At 38.5% G+C, this 16,548-nt stretch overlaps 1 protein-coding gene across 2 annotated transcripts in view; it reads left to right on the top strand.

Annotated features, from left to right (window-relative positions):
- The first annotated feature begins 4,336 nt into the window (after window positions 1-4,336).
- The window catches only part of polg2 (polymerase (DNA directed), gamma 2, accessory subunit), a 101,101-nt gene continuing 88,889 nt past the window's right edge, over window positions 4,337-16,548 (top strand). The window contains exons 1-3 of one of the 2 annotated variants that reach the window (XM_084129378.1): window positions 4,337-5,070; window positions 5,183-5,300; window positions 5,469-5,574. In XM_084129378.1, coding sequence (XP_083985504.1) covers window positions 4,635-5,070; window positions 5,183-5,300; window positions 5,469-5,574 — 660 coding nt within the window. In that variant the 5' untranslated portion in view covers window positions 4,337-4,634. The remainder of the gene's footprint in view (window positions 5,071-5,182; window positions 5,301-5,468; window positions 5,575-16,548) is intronic. The other variant, XR_014608261.1, reaches the window with a different exon arrangement.

The following is a 16,548-nucleotide window of genomic DNA, read 5'->3' as shown; positions in this document are numbered from 1 at the left end:
TTCCTTCGCCGCTGGTCCCGTCCAGCACAGAGACTTTTCCGCCGCTGGTTCTGCCCAGTCCTGAGCCTGTCTCCATCCCAGAACCTCAGCCCTCACCAGAGATGGCCGCCGGCATGCCAGAACCTCAGCCCTCACCAGAGATGGCCGCCAACGTGCTTGTTCTTGAGACGGTGTCTGTTCCTGAGCCGGTGCCTGTTCCAGCCTATGTCTCCGTAGCTGTCCCCAAGAAAATTTTTTGGGGGGGCAGTAGGTCCCGTGATTGGACCATGGAGGCCGCGCCGCCATGGTCGCCTCTTCAGCCAGCTCCGCCCTGGCCGCCTGAAGGGTCGTCTCCGCCCGAAGGGTCGTCTCCTTCCTGGCCGCCCGAAGGGTCGTCGCCGCCTGCACAGCCTTCTCCGCCGTGGCCGCCCGAGGGGTCTTCGCCTTGGCCACCTGCACATCCTGCTCCGCTCCACCCTGGTTGCCCTCGCTCCACGGCCCAGGCCCGCCTTGCCTGTGTCCTGGTTCCGGTTCCCAGTACGGGCCTGACCCTCCGTTCCCTCCCCCAAGACCGCCTCCGCTTCACCGCCCTCCTGAACTTTTTGTTGTTGTTTTTATGGGCGTCAGGAGCCGCCCATGGGGGGGGGCTATGTCACGATGTGGTTTTGTGTCCTGTCATGTTTAGTGGTTCCCTGTCTGTCTATTAGTCATCCCAGGTGTTTCCCATTAACCACGCCCCCTTGTTATCCTGTCTAGCTCGTTTACCCCTGTATTTAAGCCCTGTGTTTCAGCCCTGTCTTTGTGAGTTCTTGTTTGACTGTTTTTGTGTGTTGGCTGTTTGGTTCCTGTGTCCTGTTTCCCGAGTCTGAGTTTGTCTAGTTTTAGGTTTATTAAATAAAGTTTGCTGCATGTGGATCCGCTTCCTCCTATCATTCAGCCAGCAACGTTACATCAATAGCCTAGATTTCGAGAGTTACACTGGATATCTCCAAATTTAATACTTAAGGTTAAAATTTTGTGATCAGTAAGAATATGGGGAAATTTCAGTTTGCAAAACTTTTTGTTCCAAGTTAAATTAGCCAAAAATTAGCCAAAAATCAATTTGCAATTGCTGAGTCATTTGCTTATTGCTCCATCTAACAAGGGGGTGTCTATCTCTCCATATGTCCATGAGAGCTAAATTATCACAAAAATTCTGGAGATTGTTATTCTTATTAAAGACTTTGGTGGGGAATCTATCTAGAACATTATCATGAACCATATTAAAATCTCCACCAATAATTATCTTTGCCATTGGAAATTTAGTTGAGAGAATATTGACATTTTCTTCTATTGTGTCTAACAAATCACAATTCAAAGAAGAAGAGTTGTATCCATAAACATTGCATAATATAAACAAATTACTGCCAGTTTCAATAACTATAATTACCCAATGCCCTTTCACATCACATTTGTTACAAAGAACTTTCCCTCTAAAGTTGCCTTTCAAAGTGCTCACACCGGCTGAATGATTATTTCCATGAGCTAACCAGAGATCCTCTCCCCACTGGTTCTTCCAAAATAAAACATCTTCCGCACTAGAGTGGGATTCTTGTAAAAAAATAAAATCCGCCTTCATTTCTTTGCAAAACAAAAATATAGCTTTTCTTTTAACAATATCTCGAATGCACTTTACATTAACTGAGATAAGTGATAACTCCATTATGAAATAACAACAGGAGAAAAAAGAACAGAAGTATGAGGAGGGTTTGGTCTATCCTCAATTTCAAGAGCAGAACAAACCTAATATAGCTCAATATATGAACATAAATTAAAGCACTTTAAGTTTGAACAAAAAAACATGCATGTGTTTGTTGCCATGCATCTTAGAGGTCAGCTTAACTGTAGTACTGTTCAGTTTATCTTTTGGCCTTCCACATTCAGTTTGATTTCGATACCTTCAATGAATGCCTTGGACACGACATAGTAGGCCTAGGCTTTTCTGTTATCTTCGTGTGCTTTCTTCACATGTGGCCATAAAAGCGATCGTCTGTCCTTTTCCTCTTTGGTCAAATCTTCCACGAAGCGAAGCTTGTGTTGTTTCAGGAATTCGTTGTTTTTGGCATTCTTCCAAATGGCATCTCGCACAGATCGCAAAGTGAATAAAACAATGATGGCACGAATCCTACCCGATTGCGGTTTACCAAGCCTGTAAGCAATGTCAATGACTTCAAACCCTTTTTTGCAAGACTCAGGGGCAACAGCGTTACAAATTTTGACAACTTTTGCTTTTACATCTTCGTTTGGTTGTTCAGAAAGGCCATAGAGACGTAGGCACCAGCGTCTTTTGTAACGTTCGGCATCAGCGACTCGTTCTTCCAGACTGACGAGAGATTTTTGCTGCTGCGCGAATTTCTCACCCAGCGTAGTTTTGTCATCCTTAAGATCCTGAATCTCAGCATAAAGATGATTTAAAGGATGTGTTGAGGTCCTCAATTGTGTTGGAATTGGTAATTATCATCTTCTCGAGTGAGTCTGCTCTTTGATTAATTTTCAGGGTGAGGGCCGTGATGATATTTTCCTGCAACTCAGGGAAGGTTCACCTCTGTTTTTCTTTGGCATGGGGCTGCTCAGTGGAGTGTCAGGGGCGGGAGGAAGAATTACTGGTAGGTCTCCTTTAGATGAATCAGTTGGAGAGGTGGGTTCAGCTGCGTAGAAATGGTCTGAGATCGCTTTCTTTCGTTTGTCTTTGGTGCTCATTTTAATCGCTTGTTGTGAGCCACGCGGTAACGGCTATCTAGATCAGCAACTTATTCTTAATATTTTTTTCAAGAAAAAAAATAAAGTTTTGCTATGACAGTATTTTACACTATGGTTTCAAGTTAGCTTTTTTAGAAAGATTTAACACATGAAAAGTCTTAGAAAAGAGGATAGAATCAAAACCCTTCAGAGCATTTCAACATACGTCTCGGTCGCCATCTTGTCTCGACCTTTAGAACAGATAAGTGAACTTAAAAATGCAATTTTCAGCTGAGTGTATTATCTTAGCCCCCCCTTTTGAATGCAACTTTCAAATTACTTGACAAAAAATTACATCCTGAGAAAAGTGGATTCTGGGGATCGAAACCCATATACAGTATATAAACTGGACACAGCGACCCCATAGGTTTCAACGGAGAAAAGTGAAGTCAATTAGAAGCTCTCACTTCCTGATGGTCGAGCATACTGCGCAGACTCAAACTGAGCTTGACGACGTAGATGTGACGTGAGCAACCCGTCTGTCTTCTAGTAGCTGTGCCAAGAGAAATCTGAATCATTCCTTTCCGAAACTTGCAGAGACAGGAGAAACTTTTGCTAAGTATTCTGATTAATTATTTTGTCATTTTGCCTCCACGTCCCCCCGATTGCCCGCAAGCTTCTCCTCCTGTCCATACGGTAATCTCTCTACTGTGCGGCAGAGAGTCGCATGGTTATGACGCAATCGTTAGCCTATTTTTTTACAAAAACGGCTTCTACGGGGCCATAACGTAAGATACAAGGTAATGGAGCCTTTTATACATTTTCGTGTTTCTTTAGAAATAAATAATGGACAAATGGACTCTTTAAACGCCTCAGATGTAAAGTTATTCGCTGTCAAAGTGACACCAAAATGAATGGGAGTCAATGGTCTGCTAATCAATGGTGGCGCCCGGGGAAGCTTCAATGTTTTCCGGAACACTGCCCCCCTGGGTGAAACCCCATAGACTCCCATTCATTCTGCACTCGCCTGCGAGCGCCCCCCCCCCCCCCCCCCAAAATGGACAGAGACGTGTTACTGCAGCCAGTCCAGAAACCGGAAGTAACCAGAGAGTGCCAATTCTCTTCCTTTTAGACATTCTCTAATAGTCTCTCACTTCCTCCAATATGGATCAATGATTTTGATGACATCACTCTGCACGTCAGCTTCTCTATAGGGGATAGGAAATGATTCATGCAGTGTAAATATTTTTTTCCATCGGGGCGAATGAAGTCTGGTTTTGTGTTAGTGTCAGGTGAACTGCTGCTGTGCGCATACAGTCTGCTCCGGTCCAGAGACACAAAAGCCCAGAGCGGGCCACCATTTCTCCAGCAACCTGTCTGTCACTCACAATTAGAGCATCTACTAAGCAACAATGATAGCCTTGTAAAATAACATAAAATAGCTTTGATAAGGTATCTAAAAGAAACAGGAAATTATACACGAGTATAGTTTTATTTGATTTATATTTACTACCATTATGATTAAGTTATTATCATTATTAATCATTATTGAATATTTTTTTCCTCTGAGCACTGCCGAACGCTCCACACTCCAGTTCAGTAGGTGGCGGCAATTGCACCGAAAGCATGTTTGCCAAGCGCCAATAAACAATACAAGAAGAAACATGCAGCATGAAAATTATTGCAGACTTCATTGCATGAGAAGAAAAGTACTGACCATCTCATGCAACACCCGCAGACATACGGAACACGAAGTAAAGGGTATATTATGAGACAGTTCTTTCAAACCTGCCATAGCGGTGAAGTCTTGTTAGCCAGTTTTTTTTATTTTGGACCGCTGCAGAAATTTTCACGCTTAATCTGGAGAATATATGGTTTTCTTCTTTTTTAATCCATTACTGCCAACTGCTAACGATTTACGTTAACCCTTTGGCAAAATGTTACTTAACTGCATCAGAAGGCGTCTCCAGCTTTTAAGCGAAAAGATCCCTTGGTATCATAGGAATATATCAAATTGCATTACCCGTGACGACAGATCTGATGAAACCAGCCTCTTGATGCAACTTTGCGCTGAGCGTTATTACATTTCTTCTGAAGCTTTTCACACCAGGTCATGTACATATGGGCCCTTAGGAACAGAACTAAAGAAAAACATTATTGAGCAGTGGACTTCAGCAATACGTTCAAGGGCATATGTATTTGGGATAAATACTTCAGCGTTAAGTAGAACGTGTGAGAAACCTGTCAGGATTGTTGACATAAGGGCTCTTAAAGAAATCCTTAACCAAGACCGTTTTACTAAAGAAGAAGCATCTCAAAAGATTCAAAAACTTTTGGAAGACAGTGTGTCTGTTCGGACGAGTCTCCTACAGGGTGAGTGCAGACCCGTCTTCTATGCAGTGCGCTTAGTTACCATAGGTCGCACACTTGGCGCAGTCCATGCGATGGTTTTAGTCATCTGGGATTTTATTATTTCCCCCTCAAGGTGCTTTACAGCAGTATACTCAGGCTTTGGAGCTTGTGAATAGGACATTGCCTTTTGGATTGGCAGAGATTGGTCTGTGCCATCATTTCGATAATCAGCTCAGACATTCATCCAGTTGGTGAGTGAGGCCTTATTATCTTATTTTTTATTTTTAGCAGCTGTGTTATTTTAATGAGTGACTTTTTTACTAGATCACTCTAATATCCACGATGAAATAATGTAAATTAGTCATTATTTTAATTGCTTTGCCTTTACATAATGCAACCTTTTCATTAACCTCTGTTAGTTCATTTGAGGTAACCGAATCATCTTTAGTCTGGTTCTGTTCTCCTCGGACTTCTTCACAGTGGATGGACTACTGGGCTCATCAAAGACTGCAGTGGTGGAGGAAGGTAAAGCATGGAAGCACAAATATGGGAGAATTGGGTACCGACACTTAGCAGTAATTCTCAACTGGTTGGGCCATGGGACCCACCATTTTCCCATGGTCATTAAGCTGTGACCCAAATATTTTCCATATTTTCTTAAAGATGGCTGACACACAAGTACAGTCCCTCTTTACTTAAAATTACATTAAAGGTATAGTTCTTTCTTCTGTTGAACACAAAAGGACATATTTTAAAGCAACACTAAGGAACATTTTTTACCTTAAAATAATGTTTCCAAAATCATATCAGTGGTTCTAAGTCCATCAAAATCATATCAGTGGTCGTAAGTCGCTTTGAAGCCCTATATCTGCTATAACCACACTATGCAAGTTTGCCAAAACGGGTCGCGTTTTTGTAGTTCGAATGAGACATAAGAAAACTACAAATTTTACTTTCTTTACGTCAAGCGTTACAATAGTCATTATTTAGTTTTTCTTTGTTTCTGATGTCGCAATACAGTGGTGTGAAAAGTGTTTGCCCCCTTGGTAAATATGATCAAATATGGCTGTAAAAAATAAATCTGCATTTTTAATCCTTTTGATATTTTATTTAAAAAATTTGCAAAAATCTAACCTTTCATTGAAGTAAAATAATTGAAAGTGGGGGGAAAATCACATTATGAAATAAATGTTTTTCTCCAAAACACGTTGGGAACAATTGTTTGCCCCCTTTTGTTAAATACTTTTTGCAACCTCTTTTTTCCAAGATAACAGCTCTGAGTTTTCTCCTATAATGCCTGATGAGTTTGGAGAACACCTGACAAGAGATCAGAGACCATTCCTCCATACAGAATCTCTCCATCCTGTTCTCCATTACAAGATTTCTAGCACAGGCTGTCAGGTTTAGATTTTTTATCTGTTGGTATTTGATCGAATCCGTGATGCCATGTATCTGAACAAGATGTCCAGGACCTCTGGCAGAAAATTAGGCCCACAGCATTAAAGATACAGCAGAGTATTTCATTTTACACACGGGGTACTTTTTTATCCCTGTATGAACCAAACCCATCTTAAGTGTTTGCTGCCAAAAAAGCTAATGTTTTTGTTTCATCTGACCATAGAACCCATCCCGTTTGAAGTTCCAATAGTGTCAGTTACTTTTCAAATGTTCTATGAGTTCTCCAAACTCATCAGGCATTATAGGAGAAAACTCAGAGCTGTTATCTTGGAAAAAAGAGGTTGCAAAAAGTATTTAATAAAAGGGGGCAAACAATTGTTCCCAATGTGTTTTGGAGATTATGATAATTTCATAATGTGATTTTCCCCCCACTTTCAATTATTTTACTTCAATGAAAGGTTAGATTTTTGCACATTTTTTTAAATAAAATATCAAAAGGATTAAAAATGCAGATTTATTTTTTACAGCCATATTTGATCATATTTACCAAGGGGGCAAACACTTTTTCACACCACTGTACATCATACTTTCATGAAATCATGCAACATACTCTACCTTGTCTGTGGACATCGTTCATTCCAAAGCCGGTGCTAGATAAACAGCGAGCCTGCGTGCGACAGTAGGCTGGGGGCGGTGAAATTATTTACGACAGCGGTAATGGACAATTTCGCTTCCAACCTGTAGGGCGACCGAAGAGGAAAAGTTCCTTAGTGTTGCTTTAAAGCAGGGGTGGGCAAACTTTTTGGCTCAAGGGCCACACTGGGTTTTAAAATTTGACAGAGGGCCGGCCCAGTAGCAGATTATGAAACACGATCTCATGAAAGTGCGTATCTATACCACAAATTTTATTTCTCGTGCCATTTATACGCCAAAAATGTTTTTTTGTTTTTTTTTTGCGTGCATATGCTACGCACTCTAAACCCCTTGGTTAGGATTAGGGGTGTGGAGTGCGTGCCTATTACACGCCATAAAGTGCGTATCATATGCACGCGAAAACTGCGTAACATAAGCACTACAAATACAATTCGTGGTATTCGCTCTTTCATGAGATCGGGCTGAGCAAACACATTTACGTTGTGGCAACGTCTGCGCGAAATTCAACAACTGAGAGACGACATTCTGACAATACATTTTTTATGCTAGATATCCCCCATTTAGCATGTTATGTTTTGAGGTTAATTTTTAATTAGTCAGATGCCTAATAATTATAGCCTATACTTTTTAAATATTGTTTATCCTTATTATTATTTAATGGGCCTAATAGTAAATTAGAAACAACACCTGCAAGTGCACACTTAGAAAAGTAAAAATGACAGAAGGTTACGTTAATTCAACTTTATTAAAACTGCATATGGCAATCAATTTGCACTTCCAAAAGTCATACATTTGTGGGGAAAAAACTAAATAAACGAATATACAAATTTATTTTAAGAATAATAAAATAAAACATAAAAAACAAAGGCAGATCAGAACATTTAATGAACAAAACTGGGTTCTGTACATGGCACACAGGGGGGAGTGTATTCGAAAGCCGGGCGATAAAGGTCAGTAAACGGAATCAGTCAGGATACATCCACAAATCCAGAGGAGCAAAGAAATAAATAGAAACTAATAAAAAACTAAACAGGTGTGCAAGCGGTTACCAAACATTTTTTTCTCTGTGAGTTTCCAAAAAAGGAAAAAACATTAACGTGCAACAAGTCTATGCGCTTAAGTCGCGGTCTGTTTGGTTTCCATGGTGACGCGCCATTGCTTGTTACGTGACACACCGCAGCCACAACAGCGCTGAATGAATGATGATCTGCTTTTATGTCATTTTTCCTTTTTTACATTTGTTAGCTATGGCATGAAATATCTGATATTCCGATTGTCAAATATATGCAACGCAATATATATATATATATATATATATATATATATATATATATATAACGCAAATTATTGCAAGAAAAAGGCAAAATGAATGCGATCTTAAGAGCATTTTTTAAATACTCGACGGGCCGGATTAAACAGCCTAACGGGCCGTATGTGGCCCGCGGGCTGTAGTTTGCCCACCCCTGCTTTAAAGAATGTTGGTAATCAGACAGTTGATGGTAGCCATTGACTTCCATAGTATTTTTTTCCTGCTATGGAATGGCTACCGTCAACTTTTTACTTTACGCCAAGACTGCACAGGATCAGTCAATTACCACGCGAGGTACACAAAACTGTGTGACGTTTTTGGGATGGGAAAACTCCCGTTATAACCAATATACGGTGCAATGATTCTCTTATTGATAGTGTGTTTGTACTTTGTTGGTAATAATGAAAGGATTCGCAAGCATGCAGAACTCGTGCTAAATAAACTCAGCGAATTCTGACTGAACACATCTGATTGGCCATTGCGTTCACATGCTCAACAGATATATATCTGATTGGTTACAAAGCTCAACACTGCAAAATCACGTTGTAAATGGAAACCTTTGACACTCTTCACAGAGCGCTTACACAAACACTCAGAGGCATGTTGTGAAGCATTTGAAATCAGTGGGTATCAGTGCTTATTTTTTTCCTAAGGAGCATGTGCTCGCGAATTAAAAAATTTAGGAGCGCGTTAAAAAAACTTAAGGGCCGCAATGCATATTTATCAAATAATGTGTTTTACCTTAATAAAGGGATACAAGGAGACATTTACAAGCAAATTGTTATATAGTAGACGCGTCACAATAATTGCTGAAGCTTTTATCACAGTATATGGTATTATCACGGTATTGAATTAAGTCACATAAAAAGTGTTGTCCTCCTAACAGGTTTAATAACTTTTTTTTATAGCAAAAAGAAGAACCTTTAAATACAATAAAATAATACACAAAAAATGTATAAAGTAAACAAATGTTTCAAACAATTAAAGTGCAAAATAATTATAAAGAACATTAGCACTTAACAATAAGGTCTCATTAGTTAACATTAGTTAATGCTTTACATAACATTAACTTATTATGAAAAATAGCATTTGTTGCAGTAGTTATTATTCTTTGTTAATAAAGATAAACAATTATTATATATATATTATATTATTTAATAAAAATACAACTGTTCATTGTTAGTTCATGTTAGCTCAGGTCCATTATATTATAATAATATGAACAGATACAACTTCTGATTTTAATGTATTAGTAAATGTTGACATTAACTAAGATTAATAAATGCTTTAGAACAATTTTTCATTGTTAATTCATGTTAAATAATGAATCAACTAATGTTAACTAATTATCGTAAAGTGTTACCGAACAGTAATAAAGAATCAGAACATTTTCAATCAATATCTAGGCCATTTTTTGAGTCCAGATTAAAATGTAAAGATGTATATGCCTGATTTCACAGACAAGGCTTAAGACTAGTCCCAGACTAAAATTGATGTTTGAGCTTTCTTAACTGAAAGCAACTTGTACTGACGTAACTTAAAATATGCCAGTTCCATTGTTTTGTCATGCACACCAGTAATATTTTTTTCTAAGGCACGTGTATAAAAGCTTCTTAAATGTCCTAAATTAAGTAAGGCTTACTTCTGTCTTAATTTAAGCCCTGTCTGTGAAACCGGGCCTTAAAGGCACACTATGTAACTTTTCTCATTCTCTGCAAAATCGGACTAGACAACAAGTTGTCTGTCACATCATACAGTGCGAATTAACCACTTTGCGCTGCACACAAGTTTCGTGTGTGCAGTGTGTTTTCATTTTCGTTTCAGTAACTTTCAGAGACAGAGATATAAGTTGTTATGTGTCTTCCATCGGAGCTGCATAAATCTGTGTGGTCTGTGCATGACTCAAAGGGCACCTATTATGACTCTTTTCACAAGATGTAAAATAAGTCTCTGATGTCCCCAGAGTGTGTATGTGAAGTTCTAGCTCAAAATACCCAACAGATAATTTTTTACAGCATGTTTAAATTGTCATTTTTTGGGGCTCAGAAAAACGCGCTGTTTTAGTGTGTGCCCTTTAAATGCAAATAAGCTGCTGCTGCACGGCACAGGGGGCGGAGCCTCACAAGCTCGCGCTCAGAGCCAGGACAATCTCATCTGATAATATCAGAACAGAAACTCTCAGTTGCGGTGTTCATTTCGACTTGGAGTCGGACAATAATGCCTACAGAGCCAGAGAATATATGCTGTATGGAGATAGAACAGGTATAGTTTAGTTTAATTATGGTTATAACTTATTTGTCATCTGCATTTATCCACTATTAATACAAGCCTGCTGTAGCAGACCCTGTCCGAATGATGACCAAAATATACTGATGAGTTCTATGAAGTTTATTGTACATCACACAAAAGATGAAGCGTTAGTTTTACTCCAGAGAATCACAGTAAGAGCTGAATAAACACAGTATAAGAAGTGAGCATTAAAGTCTTATCCATAAACTCTCTCTCCCTTTCATTATCATGGAACATACACAGCGAAGTACACAAAACACTCGTTACAACTAACAGTAAACAAATATATACACACCTTTTCAGTGGTTGCTTAATAAACTGGTAAACCTTATATCCGTAAAACGACTCCATGAGCTGTCATAAAGTGCACGCTCTCACTTTCATTTCTGCCGTGGTCAGTAACGTTAGTCCTGTCGCTCTGAAGACCGTAAGCTGGATCACAAACAGTACAGATCCATCCTCGAGTAACAACGAGAGTAAATGAAGACTGCTATGTTCATTCTTACATCCAACAACAAAACACCTCAATCGCTTAGGAGACATTCTTGTCTACAGCTGCTCAAGCGTCGAAACACTGGTGGAGTGTGTCCAGCTCACTCAGGGCGGGTCTATGCTCAAACTGTAGTGTCAATCAACAGTCGTGGGAGGGGCCTGTGCAAAGTGACGTCACATTGCCCCGAATCTGAGAACAGCTTGTTCTGAGACAGTGCTTATGATTTATGGGGATTATAAAAAAAGCACTGGATGGATTTTTAGCATTATAGGGTGGTTGTGTACACACACTGCCAACACACATTTATGTTCAAACACCATGTAAAAGTGAATTTTGCATAATAGGTGCCCTTTTAAATGTTTCGCTTTCCACTCAGGTATAGAAGCTGCTGTTGGTTAATTAAGATTTGACTGATGAACTCGTGCCGTGTCGGCTCACTGTGATAATAATTTCCAGTTTTTGGACGTCTTTGATATGTACTTTGATCACTCGCTATGGTTACAAGTGAAACTCATTGCAAGCGCGATAATAGAATATGGGTTTGTGACTTGGTTCGTTCATACAGAAAGTATTCAGGCCGCTACTGTAAGCTGCATACGCGAATTGGTCTGAACAACTTATTGGGTCATTCCGTGCTCCCTAGCTAAAATTTTAGATTTTGATAAAATAAAATAAAAATCTGATAAATGAAGAAGAAAGCCAAAATATTACATGTCATGGATGTATATTTACTGAGTAATCCACTATTTTGTAGAGGGCGGTCAAAATTACAATTTTCACCTGAGATTTGGAGCCAGATTACAGCAGGCCAGGGTAAAAATGACTTTAGAAAGATGGCAGTAGCATTTTTTTTTTTTTTTCACAGGGACTGGTTGGTCTATTAGTAAAATCGGTTGACTTTAGCAATCTTTGTTGCATTATATGCGAACGGTTAAAAATGGGAAAAGGGACTTCTTGTGTTTTTACCCAAAGTTTGCATGCCTGTAACTTAATATCCTTTTAGATTCTGGTTCTTAAAAAACTTCTCTTTTGATATCTTAATTTTTACAGCCCAATATGGTTCATTTCCAGAGATACTGTATGATGATTTCAACGTGGCTCCATGAGTAAATTGGTAAATTTTACACACAAAAACCAAATGTGTGTCACTTTGCATACAGCTGATGTTCTTTCTTTTAAAGAGGAATATCTGAAGAACAAATAATGTTGAAACTAGATGGTACATTTTACACACAAAAACCAAATGTGTGTCACTTTGTATACTAGTTTTAAATATCTAGTTTTAAAACTAGAAATCTAGTTTTAAATATACTTCTTTTGAAGTGTTGGTGCTTAATGTAAAAATATATAGTGTAAATGACAAATCACGTTTGAGATTTGTGCTGGCTACTGTATACAGGCCACCAGGGCACCATAAAGATTTTATCAAAGAATTTGCTGACTTTCTATCAGAGTTAGTATTGGCTGCAGATAAAGTACTAATTGTTGGTGATTTTAATATACATAAAGATAATGAAAAAGATGCATTGGGATTGGCATTTAAAGACATTCTGAACTCTATTGGAGTTAGACAACACGTGTCAGGACCTACTCATTGTCGTAATCACACTCTAGATCTAATATTATCACACGGAATAAATGTTGATGCTGTTGAAATTCTGCAGCAGAGCGATGACATCTCAGATCATTATCTAGTCTTGTGTAAATTACATTTAGCCAAGGCTGCAAAGCCGACTCCGTGTTACAAATATGTGAAACCTATCACTTCTGCCACTAAAGATTGCTTTATTAATAATCTTCCTAATCAGTTTCATCATCTCAGCATCCCGGATAGCTTAGAAGAACTCGATATTGCAACAGAAACTTTTAACTCTCTCTTTTTCAGCACTTTAGAGACACAGTTGCTCCGTTGCGCTTAAAGAAGATTAAAGAAAATAGTCCAACGCCATGGTACAATGAGCACACTCAGGCACTTAAGAGAGCAGCCAGAAAAATGGAACGCAACTGGAAGAAAACAAAACTAGAGGTATTTCGCATGTCATGGAAAGAGAGTTCGATTGCATACAGAGAGGCCTTAAAAGCTGCTAGATCTGCTTATTTTTCAACCCTATTAGAAGAAAATAAACAAAACCCTAGGTATTTATTTGAAACAGTGGCTAAACTAACGAAAAAGAAGGCTTCAAGCCCAGAAATTTCCAAGCAACACAGCAGTAATGACTTTATGAACTTCTTCACTTATAAGATTGATAATATCAGGGACAAAATTATAACTATGCAACCGTCTACTACAGTATCACATCAGGGAGTGCATTGTAGTCTCCCTAAGGAAAAATTCGATTCATTTATTGCTATAGGAGAGGAAGAATTCGCTAAACTCATTAAATCATCTAAACCGACAACATGTATGTTAGACCCTATACCGACTAAGCTACTGAAAGAGATGCTTCCAGAGGTTATAGATCCTCTTCTTACTATCATCAATTCATCTTTGTCTCTAGGATACGTACCAAAAACCTTTAAGCTGGCTATGATTAAACCGCTTGTTAAAAAAACGCAACTTGATCCTACAGAATTAGTCAATTACAGGCCGATCTCGAATCTACCCTTTCTGTCAAAAATACTAGAAAAGGCAGTATCTTCACAACTATGTTCCTTTTTAGAAAGAAATGATATCTGCAAGGATTTTCAGTCAGGATTTAGACCGTACCATAGTACTGAGACAGCTCTCATTAAAGTTACAAATGATTTGCTCTTATCATCCGATCGTGGTTGTATCTCTCTATTGGTGTTACTCGATCTTAGTGCTGCATTTGACACTATTGACCACAACATTCTTTTAAATAGACTTGAAAATTATGTTTGCATTAGTGGAATTGCTTTAGCATGGTTTAAATCATACTTATCTGACCGTTAACGGTTTGTAGCAGTAAATGAAGAGATGTCTTATCGATCACAAGTTCAGTATGGCGTACCACAAGGCTCAGTACTAGGACCACTGCTGTTCACTCTGTACATGCTACCATTAGGAGATATCATTAGGAAGCATGGAATTAGCTTTCACTGTTATGCCGATGATACTCAGCTCTATATTTCTTCACAACCTTATGAAAACTACCACTTCACAAAATTAACGGAATGCATAGCTGATATAAAAAATTGGATGACTAGTAATTTCCTACTACTAAATTCGGAAAAAACAGATTCTAATTAATGGACAAAAAACTTCCTCACGTAATAACCTAGAATACTGTCTAACACTCGATGGCTGCTCTGTTAAGTCTTCGTCGTCGAAGGAACCTGGGTGTGCTCTTTGATACCAATCTTTCATTTGAAAGTCACGTGTCTAGTGTCTGTAAAACCGCATTTTTCCATCTTACAAATATATCTAAATTACGTCATATGCTCTCATTGACAAATGTGTAACAATTAGTTAATGCGTTCATGACCTCAAGGCTAGATTATTGTAATGCTCTATTGGGTGGTTGCCCTGCACACTTAATAAACAAACTACAGCTGGTCCAAAACGCAGCAGCTCGAGTTCTTACCAGAACCAGGAAGTATGACCATATTAGCCCTGTTCTGTCAACACTGCATTGGCTCCCTATTAAACATCATATAAATTTTAAAATATTGCTGATTACTTACAAAGCACTAAATGGTTTAGCTCCGCAGTACTTGAGCGAGCTCTTAACGCATTATAGTCCTTCACGTCTATTGCGATCTCAAAATTCCGGCCAGTTGATAATACCTAGAATATCAAAATCAACTGCTGGTGGTAGATCCTTTTCCTATTTAGCACCAAAACTTTGGAACGGTCTTCCTAACATTGTCCGGGAAGCAGACACACTCTGTCAGTTCAAAGCTAGACTAAAAACACATCTCTTTGACCTAGCATACACATAACACATTATAGACTTTTATAATTCAATGTTAGGCTGCATAGATCAGGTCAGCCGGAACCGGGGACACTTCCCATAAATCATGATGTACTTGTTACATCATAAGAAGAATGGCATCTACGCTAATTTTAGTGTTTTTGTTTATTCCGATTTTTTCCGCAGCCTGCCGGATCCAGGCCGTATCCAGATCTGACGAAGGACCTTCGCCTGGACCCGATGTCATAGCGGGGTGCTAAAGTGCCAACTAGTTTCTCCTTATGGAGGATCCCTTTACAACTCTACAGATAAAGCGTAGTCGGGAAAATTCGGTTCGCGTATCTACCCCGAAATGATAAAATTCTGTATCAAAATGTTAAGGCCAGACAAGTAGTTTTTTAAGGCTTGGTTTGTAGGGAATTACAAACCTGCGCACATATATTCAAACGCCCATACCAAGACTGAACTCGTAATACGCATGTGCACGCCATCAGCGTTCTCACAGGTTTCGCGTTTAAAGTCTGTGTAGAGTTTCCTGTTAAAACGGTGTCGTGTTAGCAGCCCCTAAATTAATAACTAATGATCGTTGCGACGGAAGTGAATCAATCAAATTAACTTTAGCTGGAAAATAACTTTATTCAAGAACTGCTATAAAGCCAAAACAATCTCTGTTACTTTAAACTATCCTTGTATCTCTGTGAAGCTGCTTTGGAACAATCTACATTGTTAAAAGCGCTATATAAATGAAGATGACTTGACTTGACTTGACTTGCATACAGCTGATGTTTTTTCTTTTAAAGAGGAATATCTGAAGAACAAATAATGTTGAAACTAGAAATGTATCTTGTTTTGTTTTTCTTTTAGTTGTTTTTATCAGCACAATTTCATAGAACATACACAGTACCTCTCTGAGTGGCTTAAATATTGTTTTTCCAAAGTTTGCGTGCCTGTAACTCTAAAAGTATTAAAGATATCTTAATATCCTTCTAGATTCTCATTCTTAATAAACTATTCTTTTATAATCTTCATTTTTAAGGCCCTGTCTGGTTCAGTGCCAGATATATAGGATTTTGTTTTTAAGGCCCAGTGGTTCAGTCTCAGTGGTATTGGGATGTCAATGTGTATGTAGTTACGATACTGCATATTTGAACTCTTTCTAGCTTCAGAAACTGTTGAAACAATGATGCCTTCTTTCAAATATCCTTGAAGCTGATTCAAATATAGATTATTATAAAGGTAACACTTTACAATAAGGTTCCTTTATTAAACATTAGTTAATGTATTAACTAACATGAACTAACAATGAGCAATACATTTATTACTGTTTTTGTTAATCTTTGTTAATGTTAGTTAATAAAAATAAAGCTGTTCATTGTTTGTTCATGTTAGTTCACAGTGCATTAACTAATGTTAACAAGATTTTAATAAAGTATTAGTAAATGTTGAAATTAACATTAACAAAGATGAACAAATGCTGTATA

The sequence above is a fragment of the Abramis brama genome (genome assembly GCF_963993115.1).
Source record: "Abramis brama genome assembly, chromosome: 11".
NCBI classification, from domain to species: Eukaryota; Metazoa; Chordata; class Actinopteri; order Cypriniformes; family Leuciscidae; genus Abramis; species Abramis brama.
This window is presented reverse-complemented; position numbering and strand designations above follow the sequence as displayed.